This window comes from Canis aureus, chromosome 28 (assembly GCF_053574225.1).
Source record: "Canis aureus isolate CA01 chromosome 28, VMU_Caureus_v.1.0, whole genome shotgun sequence".
Lineage (NCBI taxonomy): Eukaryota > Metazoa > Chordata > Mammalia > Carnivora > Canidae > Canis > Canis aureus.
This window is the reverse complement of record NC_135638.1, coordinates 4,585,421-4,599,099: the sequence shown is the minus strand read 5'-3', so window position 1 is coordinate 4,599,099 and position 13,679 is coordinate 4,585,421. Positions and strand designations below refer to the sequence as shown.

General features: G+C 45.1%; 1 protein-coding gene across 1 annotated transcript in view; it reads right to left on the bottom strand.

The window, feature by feature from the left end:
• RUNX1T1 (RUNX1 partner transcriptional co-repressor 1) overlaps nucleotides 1-8,869 on the bottom strand; it is a 134,745-nt gene extending 125,876 nt beyond the window's left edge. Inside the window, 4 exon segments of the mRNA XM_077876293.1 lie at nucleotides 8,277-8,333; nucleotides 8,336-8,419; nucleotides 8,583-8,607; nucleotides 8,609-8,869. Coding sequence (XP_077732419.1) covers nucleotides 8,277-8,333; nucleotides 8,336-8,419; nucleotides 8,583-8,607; nucleotides 8,609-8,704 — 262 coding nt within the window. The 5' untranslated portion in view covers nucleotides 8,705-8,869.
• Nucleotides 8,870-13,679: the final 4,810 nt, after the last annotated feature.

The window sequence follows — 13,679 nt, the reverse complement described above, 5'->3', positions numbered from 1 at the left end:
AATCCTGGTCATCCTGCTGCCAGAAGCTTCCCGCTTGGCCTTGGCCTCCGGGCCTTCCTCTATTCCGACCCAACCAACTGATCGCAGTGCAACCAACTCTTGAGAAACATAACTTTAACTGGGTCCATGGCTTCCTCCCCTTGCCTCTTCCCTTTGGTTTTACTGAGACCCCTTTCACTGGGGGGCATCCTCTGTCCCAATGAAGCCCAACTAGAAAACCTAACATACAAAGCAATTTGTCATCACAGCAGAACTGTTCTGGTTTCACAGGGCTAAGACCAAGGAAAGGGTGCAAACCCAGGCGGGGCGCCCCTCATGCCCCGTTCCGCCCTGAGGGGGTCTCACAGGACAGTTTTCCAAACTTCTGGCTTCCTCAGAAGATAAAGCTGAAATCGACACGCTTCATAGACAAGACACTTAGGATCTTTCTGCTTATTTCCCAATAATCACCCTTGGGTCCTTTCTGATACAACCACATTCTTCAATTCACTCTCCACCCCAAAGGCCCTCCAAATGCCTCTTCCACATCTGGCTTTCTGCACTCCACATTCCTACTTTACAACCCCCCACACCACCATTATAATAACTTGACTTTGATAAATCCTGTCTGAAGACAAACTGAAATTCCAACTCACTCCCCTCCTCTCAAATCCCATTGACTGTACCATTTAAAGCGGTCAGGCCGTTAAGCCTCACCATCTTATGTAGCAATTTTATCTGTCCTGGGTGGGCTCATCACTCAGTGGGACTCAAGTACACACTGGATCATATGTATACCCCCTTTATGTATACAGTATAGTTGTACGCAAACCTACTACTTAGCCTGTGTCTCCATCCTAACACATGGCTTTACACGTAGTAGGCATCCGTTGATTCATTAATTTATTAACTCTTGCCAGCCAAGAGTAGACATGCCTTCTTCCAGATACTCTAAAAAGGGTCATTGCCAGGACTACCCAACGAGCATACCCTTTTCTTCAAACAGAGGAAAAGTAGGTTTAATCGGTTGCCCATTTTACTCCTCCTCGTTTATCTTTTTCTCTGCCATTTTATACCCACTCCCTCTAGCCGACTCAAAGCTTGCCTTGGACAAGTCGGTGGAGACCGATCACACTTACTTTCCCTTTAGACCTGAACAGACCTACCTCTCCTTATTTAAGCAAGAGGATGAACCTTTAAACAACTGTCCACCTTTGTTTCCCACGAGAGGTCAAACACGGATCTCCCCTCTATGTAAATCTAGCTGCAGATGAGAATGAAAATGTGAGACAGGTAGGCAACGGGGTGGAGGAGAGAAGACTGGCCCGACACATGATAAAAGTTCCAGAATCCTAACAGTCACTTAAAGAGAACACTTCCAGGGGAAGGAGGATTACTGTGTCAGTCTGATAAACACCACAGTTCCAGTCCCAATATCATCTGCTGTTCTTCCCAGCTGTGTTTGCTCATCACTGTGTACATAACATATGCATAGATTCAGAAAATAAACTAGCAGTCTTTCATGACCTGTCTTACAGCTCACATCTTCCTAGATCCTGAGGTTAGGGAAGGGAGTCCAGTCCATCGAGTTCTAACCAGAGAGGCCCACCCGCTTTCTAAGACTTTGTCCTTAAAGCACCACCTGTGCCATGCTTAGAACACCTGCCAGGGTGGGGGTGGGGGGGAGAGGGGTTGGGGATGACTTTCCAATTGTGGGTATTCTCTTTGCCAATAGGATGTGCGTTGAGAATACTCTCTGCAGTGCCGCTGTGCTGGCTCCCTGCACAACCCGACACCAGCCCCTACAGGTGTCATGTCCTACCTACTTCCCTGATATCTCTCGGGTCTCCTACCTGAGCATCACCGGGTGCACTCCCTGAAAGTCTAATGGAAGGGACCTCCCGAGCCCTCCTTATAATCGCATCATATGCTAGTTTTCCCCCCTGGTGCTGTGCCAACCGCCTCTAGCTCATCACTGCTCCGGCCTTGTTTCTTCTCATTTCACTAGTGCCCACCTGGCTCTCGAGCTGCTTCAGTCAGACAAACCGCCTTCACCTCTCATGGCACCTTCTAATTTCTCGGACGCAGTATTAATCCAGTCGAGCCAGACTGAGCTAAGAGCTCACGGCACACACACACTTTGAAGATATTCTCCTCCGTGGCAAACGCACACACACAACACTTCAGTTTGGCCTCCCACTGAACGCTGAATGCCAACACACAACTCTCCTACGACCTATGAAGCAACAGTAATTCCTGTGGCTTCCATTTCTGACGACAGATGATGACATTAACATCACTTCCAAGTCCTGCCAATTGCGGATACTCCGAGTAAACAGAAGTTTCTACTGCCACCCTGGATGATGACAAGGGGCTCTCCTCCTTGGTCCAATCGGAAGCGTAAGAACGCCACGGCTTCTGAGTTCCCAAGATATCCAGCTCGCTTTCATTATTAACAGTTTTGCAAATTAGGATTAAACGTCCAATAACGTCTGAACTGTGTACAGACTAAAGTATGAAATCAAAAGGTTACTGATAATAATTGGGCTTTTAAAACCGACGGCAGGCTGTTTCTTCAGACAATGGGACAGGGCAACTTCAGTCCTTCCTACGTAGGAGCCCATTCCTAACCACGTTAATGCATCCTGGTTCAACAAGCTGTTACTTACCAAGCTCTCTCCAAAACATGGTCAAAAGAGGTCATTTTCTAAATTGCCCAGCGACTTACGTCCCAACCTGGAGACCGTGGGGTATGGCCAATGCCTCGTAGGACAACCAATGACCACCACACCAGCTTTTACCCACTCACCCCTGCCCCCAACACCAAGTTCATCTTGTCCAGCACCCATGAGGTGAAACCATCCATGGAGGCTCTCTTCCCCAAACAAAACCTGAAATCTTCAGTTCCTTCTCCCCATATAAACAGACTTGTGCCTTCTTCATTCACCTTTTACAAAGGGATAGTAAGTCAGAGCTGAAGGTTCAGTCATCTAAGGTCCAGGATGTGTGGAAAAAACGGCCCCCTGTTCTCAAGGCCACTCCTTTACAATGGAGAAGGGTAAGGCGATCGTGACGTCCTATACTGGTTCCATCTCCCAGCCATATGGAGGCGAGGAGCGCCCCCTATCCCCCTCCACACCCACTCAGAATTAAAATTTAAGGATTTTTTTCTTCATTCACCTTACCATGGGAAATTCCTGAAAGCCTACTTCGGCATCACACACAGACTCCTACATAGGAGAGCTGAGAAGCCTAAAGATCACTGAATCTGTCCTTTGTTTCACTCCCGAAGAACGCACCTGAAGGGTGGCACGTACCCCAGGCCATGCAGCAAAGGAGTGACTGCACTGGAAGGGGAACCCCAGTTTACTCATGAGTTGGGGGGATGCACACGCACCGTGTACTTCTTTTTATAATACACACTTCTTTTTTTTTTTTTACATTACATAACTACACCTGCAAACTCCAAATGGTGCGTAACCCCTCTCCTCTTAGGAAATGCCCAGGAAGTTGGACTTGGCTGGTTGGAAAACGTGGAGATGAAAACACTGCCATTAGCAACGGGGAGGGACCAAGCACCAGGGATGGGGACACTGGGCTGAAGCCAACTGCAGGGTGCTGACTGAGATCAATAAAGGGAACAGCCTGATTCCTCAAGGCTTCAGTGTAGCTCAGGAAGGTGGTATTCTGATGAGCGATCAGAATTCAGCAGTGGAAAAGCCCAGATTAGGACACACCGGGGGGATACACACTGGCATACACTTGGGTGCGTCCAAGGGTGTCTGTCGGCTAGTGATTCCTAGGCTGGGGTGAGGGCCCAAGACAACAATGGAGAATGTTATGGAGAATATGAAGCCAGGTGTTCAGAAAATAAGTCTCTAATTACTCGAGCTTGAACCAAGTAGGTAATTAAGTTGGGAAGAGGAGGGAAGCTCGGTTTTTCCATATCGAGGCAAAGGTCAAGCCAGAAGAGCAACTTCGGCCGGGCTTCGAAATGAAGTAAGGTGCTGCTTTGTCATCTACTTAAAATCAGCAATGGCACCACATGTGGGGGGTAACTCCAGGCTCACAGTACGCCTCTACCACTAGTCTGTTCCTCTTCTCTCTCCCAAGACCAACAACTAGGGGGCAGCTCTTGAAAGCCCAGGCACACTCACAAGTGGTCTATGACCCAGCTGTTAAAAGATTAATGAATCTAGTCCATCGCATTCCCTAAGGCACTTAGAGGGGCTGAGATTGTAGGACAAATGGGAAATTTTTACATTTGTGGGCTCGTTCACCAAGATCTATGTTCTAAAGGTGCTATTCACCCCAACCGTGATTTGCCTTAGAGAGCTTGACCGGTATGAAATCTATGAAACAAATGCCTGCTTTATTCCCTCATGGGCTGTATTAGGAGGTAATCTAATTAGAACCGTCAAAGCAGGGGGATTTTTAAAAGTAGGTCTCTTACGGCCCGCGACTACGTTAGTGGATCTCAGCAGCACTGACGGTCTCAACCTTCTTCAAACAGGAGGGTCTCTCTTGCGCCTTAAACCTCAACCGTGGGGCACGACTGGCTCGGTGGTTCTGATGTCAGAGCCTGGGCATCATTTGTTAAAGCAGGAAGGTTCTGAAGAGAGTCACAAGAACCCCCCTGTTGAGGCTTTCCAAAGTACTGAGGCTCCACCGCTGAATGCGGCCTCAGGACAAAACCATCTAACAACCGATGACGGGGTTGTGCCCGGGAAATACACTTTTCTTCCACGGGGATGTGATCCAGCCCCAGTTCTGGAGAGTGGCAAAGTAGTGGGTGCGGTGGCAGGGAATACACCCATGTGGCTGCCCCGGGCCTCTGAAGGACATGCCAGCACAACATGCCACGGTTTGGCTTCAAACTGGAAATTAGGCTGCCTGAAAGCATCATTCTTGGGCTGGCCACGTACACGTGATCACAGGTTCCCACACTCCATACCGGTCCTCAGACGACCACTCCTTGCAGTTGGTGGTGCAGAATAAACATTGCGTTTCTTAAGATCCACCATCCTACTGCATCCCAATGTCTGTCCTCCCCTTAATCCATTCTGGAGATACTCTGAGCTTAGCCGTGAAGAGTGTGCCCAGCCTTTCAAGGGTGAAGCCACAAGCTACACCGCCTCTAATTGATCCTAAGCAGTGATCACGTCTCAACCTGGACAAATTACTAGAGCCACAAGGCAACCCAACAGCAATTGTGAATAGAGTCAATATTGAACCCGATCCAAATTTCATCAGTCTTCCTTCCACCTTAAGTCTCTGTGCCCAGCATCACACGGCTAGCAAAGCCATTCGGGTTCTCATTAGAGGGATGAAGTATTCTGTTTATTACGATTATTTCAGATGCGTGTTAGAGTTTTCTTCTTAATTAATACTAGAGGATTTAGAAAGAAGTTGTCTTTCCTAGAAACGTCACCAGGAAAGTGCATCCAATTTTTTCTCTAATGTGGTGCTTTCCCTGTCCATAAAACTTATTTGATTAGCAGTACTATAGAAGCTAAGGCTTTTGTATGCAGGCACTCAAGCATAATTTAATCATTTTATTTAAGCATGAAAAAAAATTATTCTGAAAGCCCTGTTAGGTAAAATATCCCTGATTAGTTTAAACTTACATTTGCAGGTATATTAAAGGTGAAATAAATCACAGAATGCTCAGTATGTAACAGAACAGTGTTAACTTTGTTACAATAGTCAGCAATAAGTTAAAAATTGCAGTATTCGAGAATGTAAGGAATAGCTATCTCATTTTAAATAACTATATTTAAACAGATTATTTAAAAATGAATTTTGTTTTGTGTGGACCCTTTTTATATTACTAGGATTGTCACCTATGGAAACCTCTTTCATAGTCAAACAAGCTGAGGTCCTAATTGCATAATACCATTTATCTGCTGAGGATAAAAGTGCCAACAAATGAAAATGCACATTAAGCAAGAGATTGTCAGAATAGAAAATTGTCTTTTTTTATTTTTTTATTTTTTTTGTTTTTTTGTTTTTAAATAACCCACTCACACTAACAAAAGACTGCAGTAGCTTCCAAATTATAGGCTGTTATTTTTAGTGGAAGTAGTTCAATATTCATATTGGAGCAGATGTAGCAGTTTAACAAAACAGCTCTTCAAATCCTGCACAAATTGAAAACAGGAAAACTGATTGCATTTTCTCTTATCACTTTCCTTTTCTGAATTGACACTTTTGGCCTTCTGAAAATTTACACATGGCTTTCATCTCAACAGCACCTGCTGATCAAATAGAAACCTAACATTTTCATGAAAATGGTATAAAGGGCTAGTTTTGTTCTAAACACTGCAAAGGGCATCAGTTGCCTACTTGATGGCAACAATTGCTGTGTATAAAGCACATTCATAATAGTTTTATATTTTCATTAAACTTTTTTTAAAAATATGTTAAGTCCCTCCTGGTTTGTTTTTTCCCCCATACTCACTTCTGTATGACTCACATTTCTTTGACTCTATTCCATCTAATACTTAGTTGTGTTATGCAAAGACTATGCAAAATGTATACAAGGGTAGGTTTACACTAAGTAGATAAGGACAATAACTTACTATTTTCTCTGCCTCTGCCTGGAATGTACTCATGTTCGTTTTTACATGTTACTGTCTATGCATGCCTATGGGCATAAAATACACACATCCCATTTTCATTTTCCACCCGCCAAAAGGAATCCAGAAACAAAAAAGTCCAAGTCAGGCCCTATTCTGGAAGGGGACTTACAGGTTCGTTTTTATCAGATAGAGATTTAGCAGGTGCCTGAACGTCTGAGCACCCGGACTGGGGAAGGGCAGTTCTCACCCAAGCACCAGCTGATAAACACCTAAATGGTGTGACCAACCACTCCCCGTAGACACCTCCGGAGGAGGTGAAGATCAGTCTTGAAAATGGGTATTCTCGTATGTCCCATGTGCACGATTAATAGCTGGGACGCTTCTCAGATTTGTCAATAAAAGTGCTATTTCTCTGTAACAGCCGATTCTGGGTAAAATTAAAGATGCTCCCAAGCCAGGCTGCTCGCCAGTTTCTTAGCCAAAAGAGCTCTACCCCTTGTGAAGGACTCCAGGCTGTCCGTCCCCATTCTGCCTGGGTGACAAGGTAACCTGAAGGCACAGATGACATACAGTAAAGCATGTGCCACTCTGGCCAGTGGGTCTGTGAATTTCAGTGTTTCATCATGCTCACTGAGGCAACAGCAAACCTGAAATGTCAATATGTTCAGTCAATGGAAGTGAAATAATGGGACTCTATTGTCTTACCCAATCGATCTGCCGCTGTCAACAAGGAAACATGCCCCCCCCCCACCCACCCAGCTTTAAACAAATTTTAATTAGGCTTTTAGTTACTGGATCCCATTCACCTAGGAAAACACCTATCTTGAGGACGTGGACGAGGCAAACGACAATTCTGTTCACTTTTCCCCATTTTCAGAATGTTACAAAGTTGACACTGTAATTTTTGGAAATACACTCAGGAGTCCATAAAACATGTTTTTACTCCTTTTTTTTTTTTTTGAACCCACTCCAAGGAGGGGAAAAAAAAAAAAGATCCCGCGTTTCAAAGGCAACATACAAATCTAACAGGGCAGCATCAGAATGATGGGTTTGGGGTTCTTTTTTATTTCCTTTTTATTATTTTTATTTTTTTATTTTTTTGCTCTGAAGCATGCTGAACCCCTACCGTCAAATCGACCCTTAAAAGTAGTCTCCATCCATTCTCTTTCCTCCCTCGCTCAAGGACCACCGTCAGCATCAGCTCAACACCCATTCGAAACGAGCCACGCAAAACCCAAAGGCGAAGGACCAGTTCCAAAAGAAAAAAAAAAAAAAGCAAGCCACTGCCCTTTCCGCTTGGCGGATCCAACCGACCCCCCCAGGGGTGAAAGGCAACTCCGGGTAAAAGGAGGGAGACGGAGCCTGAGAAGGGCCGGATGGGGGGAGAGGGGGATGCAGGGGATGCAGGGGATGCAGAGAAGGCATCGCGCTCCTTCCATCTCGCCCAAGTTCTGCAGCCCTTCCCTGCACCCGGGGGAGGGGGGGGGGACAGGCTCGCCTTGAAATAAAAATTAAAATAAACTCATCAAGTTGTGAAAGCAGCTTTTCCTCTCCCCCTCTCCAATCTCAAGGCTTCAGCATTTAGTCAATAAATAATCTATTGTGTGTGTGCCCCCCCCCCCCTGCAGTCCTTTATCGAATCCCTTTACACCCACTGAGGCTGGCCCAAACTAAACCCAATTACAGATAACCCCCCCCCCCCTCGGGTCATCTCACCTCGCCGAGTCCTGTCTGGGTCGCAGAGGTGATGGGAGATAGCGGCCAGGCCAGGACTGATGCCTCCTCCTCACCCCGCACAACAAAAGGCAGATTTCTCTTTCTCTCTCCGCTAATCTTTAAATGTAAATTCTCTCCGCCAGCTAAGAGGAGCGACAGATAACATGTTACATCTTCACTTCTCCTGCTCTTATCGACTTCTGGATCGTTTGGAAAGGGAGAGAGAGGGAAAGAGAAAAGCAGCTCCCCCGCCCCCCCACCCCTGCGCCCCCTCCCCGCCTCCCCCTCCCCGTTCACGGAGATTACCTTCTGGCAAAGGAGCGCAGGAGAGGCGGCCGCAGCCGAGGCGGCACCCAGACCGCGGCTTTGTATTCATTAAACACACATCGGAGCTTATCAGAAGTAAAAGGCTTGTCAGGATGGCACATTGTGTGTGAGTGAGTGTGTGAGCGCAGGAGGGAGAGGAGAGGAGCCAACGTGCATCAGGGTGATTACAATATCAGCAGGGCCCAGATGGAGGCAGGAAAATAAACAGAGGGTGCGTGTGAGACGGAGCGGGAGAGGGAGGAAAAGTGGGAGAGAGAGGGAGAGAGGGAGAGGGAGAGGGAGAGAGAGGGGAGAGGCGCAGGCTGCAGAGGAGAAACCCAAAGGGATGGAGGAGGTGGGGGCCCGGGCCCCAGGGCGTGGGGAGGGGGGCCACGCGGCCGCCTGGTACCCCAGAGCCAGCTGGGGTGGGTGGGGTAGGGGGTGATGGCCTGGGGCCATCGCCCTGGACTGCCCCCTCCTCCAGGGGAAGGGGAGGAACCCAGGCTAGCAGACTGCCTCACCCCCGTGCCAGGGCCAGACTGCACCTCCGGGAGGACCTGTCAAGGTCGGGAGGGACGGGGAGCTCCCTCTGGGGCAGAGCATGACAATGAGACCGTCACCGCCTCCCCTCCAGCCCACTTGCCACAATTTGCAAGACAAACCTCAAGGAGCCCTCACAGCTCTCCCCGCGGTCTTGCAGACCCACCTGGAGGGGAAGGCCTCATCCCGCTGCTCTGCTGGCCCCAATACCCAACAACCGCCCCCCCCCCCACCCGCCGGCAAATTCCACCCCTCCCCACCCACACCAGCAGATGTAAAACAGCTTCCCTTGGGCTCCAAGGCGTCCCAGCAGAAGACTCCCGTGCAGCCGGCATCCCTGCGATGAGGAGGAGCACTTGTGATTGGGAGCTACAGGTGACTCTTAGACACCTGCTCCACCTCCAGAAATTGGGGGGGAGGAGGGGGTTCCCCTAGGTGTACATCCGAGAGTCTATTTGGGAGGTGGGAATTTGAAATCGAGGTAATCAATCTCGGCCTGAGCTGCTTCACAGCGCTTCACCCACCCAGGGCCCGAGAATCAATCAGGGAACCAGCAAGGGCTGATGCTCCTCCGTCAGACCAGAGTTCATCCTCCACCCCGTCAAGGTCAGGGGGAGAGATACACCTGAGTAGTCCCGTGGGAGCCCCTTTTCACTTTTAAATGCGCCCATCAGACAATCTGAACATCTGATCAGATCCTTAATGGAGTGCAGATAATGCAGCAAAGAAGGTTATTTTATTGGGGGGGGGCTGGCGCGAAGGGGTGTATTTGGTTGTGTTGTATTTCCAGGCATTGAAGCTTGGTTAAGAAGCTCTCACCGTAGTGTGAAGAGCAAGTTCAGAATGAAGTAGCCAATAAACTGCATGATTGTTCATGACATACCCTGTAGCCCCAGCCACAGTGAAAGTTTGGGTTGTAACACAGTTTATGGACGGGTCTTGGGGTAAAGGGACAAAATGGTAAAGGGCGGGGAGGGAAGCATGAGGCCAGCAGGAGAGAGGGGAAAAAAAAAAAGGAAGAGAGTCTCTTAGACACAAATTTGATGAGAGGCATTGTTTAATCAAGCACTCCTCTCCAAAACATTGAACCAAAAACCAGTTTTATGGGTAGTAGGCTCCCCACCCCCTGCCCCAACCCCATGCGCCCAGGCCAAGAAGAGAATCCGGAAAAATCTGACAGGTAAGGCAAAGTGAGCATAAGCTGGACGTAGGTGGGGGAAGGGCATGTGTGAAAAATCTTGTCATGCAATGAATGTCTGATAAAAAGGGGTCCGCCACAATCCTCCAGTAATCCAATAATGTGGAAAACCTCGTGGTATCACTGAGACGAGAACAAGGTAATATTTCTCCATAAATCTTCAAAAAGTGGCCAGGTTCAATTGTTAGAGAGGGGTGCGAGAGTAGGAAGTGAGCCATTTGGCAGGGCACATTACAAAATCAAGTGAACTTTAAATGGGTGAAAATCGGTCATTCTAACATGTTTTAAATTTAATAACGGATTTCTGGAGTATCATTTTAGTCCTCATAAAAGTTCCCCTTTCACCTTTTCCCTAGCTGTTATAGAGAAGTGCATTCAGAATAACCAGATGCAATCACACAGACCTTCCTCTTTATCACATTTCAGTCAGATCAATTTGGACACAGGCTACATGCAAAATGCCTGTAAATCCAACACAACTCTTAGGAAGAAAAAAATACCACTCACAAAGGCCACTGATTTTTCCATTACACGCTCTTTGGGAGGAAAAACCAAATGCTGTTTAAAAAACAAAAAACAAAAAACAAAAAAAACAATGCACTACTACCACTCTCAAACCCAGAGAAGTCTTACATTTTTTCTTTTAAAAGCATCCAAACATTAAAGGCATGAAGAAAACTGTGCAAAAGCTCATCTGTCAATGTTCTCATTTTGTAAATGCACAGTATTTCTATTACTACCTTGTTTGTTCATTGACTTTTGGCTCACAGTTCTAGAAAAGATCAACCAATTCTCAAATGGGAAGAATCCATGACTCTCTTCCAAAGCAAACACTTTGCTGCAAAGCTTTCAATTTCAAAAAAAAAAAAAAAAAAAAAAAAGCGCAATATAATAATCAAGAAGTATAATCACAGAATAAGTGTACAACAGAAAGTGGTTTCTATAATCACAGCTGTCTTAAAGTCCAAGCTGGAGACTGGAAATCTTCATTTCAACTAGTTCTTTTCTTAATAATAGGTTACCTTCCTATAAAAGCAAGAAGTCCATCTGCCCCAGGCAGATAAGTTTGGAGGCATTAATTCAGATAAAAATCTAGCATTTTCTTTCTTTCTTTGAGTATGTGAATTCTAGTGTGCTATAATGTGAGAATTCCAACATATGACCATTATGGCATAATATCTCATTGCTCAGCTTGTCATTATTTCATTTGTAATTCTTATGTTAATTATGTTCATAATTACTATAAACAGATGTGATAGACATTCATGTGACCTTTTATTGCAGAATGCATTCCTCACTCGTTTTGCTTTAATTTCTCATGGATGTGAAACTGAAATGCAGGAGAAAAAAAAAAAGGAGAGAGAGAGACAGAGAAAAGCTCTCTACTTTTCTAAGGTTTTATGTGCCTAAGTTAAAACAAAACCTACCTCCTACTTCATCTGCATTTCAGAATCTTAGAATAGCCTTAACACTGGAGCTGCTTTACAGCACATTTTTAAATTGTACACTGAACCTCACTGCTGCCCACTAAATTGTAGCTCTGGATGCCAAACAAAGGCCAGCATCCATGTCTAAGTTGTTGGTCTTTTTTTTTTTTTTTTCCTCTGAATATCAAAGGTTAATGCAGCAGAATTGTGCTTCAAAACCAAGTGCCTAGCAGCTACATCCCGATTTATTCCCTCATAACTCAACCATCACCCTCTTTACATAAAACACATTTACAATAAAATCAGTATGGATTTCATTAGCTGAAAACCTCCTCGAATTTCATTTCTTTGGCCCTAATCTATAATTAGTGTGGACAGACAGGTGCAAACCCTTCTCTTCCACAGATGGCTACTGGAAATGGTGCAAAGTAGCTCCTTCTGTTTAAACAACACAGAGATAACCTGCTCTGTCTTATCATTTACAATTACCTCCATTAAACTGAACTAATGTTTGCTTTAATAAAATGCTCACTGTTCTTTAAACATTATTTAGGAACTCTTATATTAATGGCTGTAAAAAAGTGAAGTTGGAAGGTGTCTCTTTGGGTAATAATAACTTATTCTGGATAAAATGGTCCCACTGATGGATAATACCAGGTTCACAAAGGTGCTTTAGTGGATTTCACATTCGTTCATTAATTTTGCATAAATAGGGTCAGATAAGCTATTCTTAAAAGGCACTTTTAGGTGACGATTTGACAAGTGGGGGGGGAGGGGGAGACATTTTTCCTGAAGTTGCGAAGTATGAAAGGTTTCACTTTTTTCCCTATAGATTTTAACTTGTTAGCAAAGTCTACATAACTCTTAAAGTCCTAGACTGCCTTCAGAGGATATTTATGTTCACTTCATTATATGGATCTGTTTAACTTCTGATAGATCATTCTGAAAGTTGTAGGAGTTCATCATTTTCAAGCCACATTTAAAAAATTAACTATGAATGTAAGTGCACTCTGCAAGCACATGGTTAAAAATCACTCTATAATAAATAACTTCTATAAAACCAGAGACCGCTTCCTCCTCCTCCTCCTCCTGCCAGCCACAAAGTCTGTGCATCACTACATGAGGAATAAGGTGTCCATAAAACAAAGAACTTTTAAATGCCCAAACAGTAACAAATAAATAGCTTTTCTCACTGAACTTACATAACTTACAGTAATAGACTCCATCCAGTAAAATGCAACTGACTCGGTTTTTTTCACATGCAAATCCTGCAGGTGCCAATTTTTCAGACTGCTTTGCTATGAAGAGCTATGTTGCCTGCATAAAACCTCAATGAAGAAGGCTTTGCATTCAGTGCCTGTCAGCTGATGTTCATATCAAAGAAGTGAGAAACAGGATTTGACAGTGAAGAATGTCCTAAACTGACAACCACTGGCCAGCATTCCTATTGGAAGCATTTCTTTCTCGTGATCCCTTTTCAATGTTTAAAAAAAAAAAAAAAAAAAAAAAAGTGAGCCCCCCCCTTTTTTTTTGGCTAAGCTTCTATTTTCCAATAAAATAAAATGATAATGGCACCTTACATTTGTGTACTTCCTTGCAATTTTGAAGTGCTCTTTCATCTGCAAACACTAAGACTAACACCCTCGATGGGAGAGCTCATCATCAAATACTAGCATCAAGAGCAATATTTCACTTTTCTTCAGGAAGGAAAAATTGTAAAAATATTTAAGAGCTTGCGGTTCTGTAACTGCCACACACACCATCCCACCCCCTACCCCCCTCCAGCAACTTGCAACTGACTAGTACAGTCTGCACTGGATTGGGAGGAAAATGCCTCTTATGGGCAAGGTCCTTGAAGAATCATTTTTAAAAAATCAAATTAACAGCAAGTATTAGTGGGTCACAAAGTGTACAAAGGAAAATATCATTTCA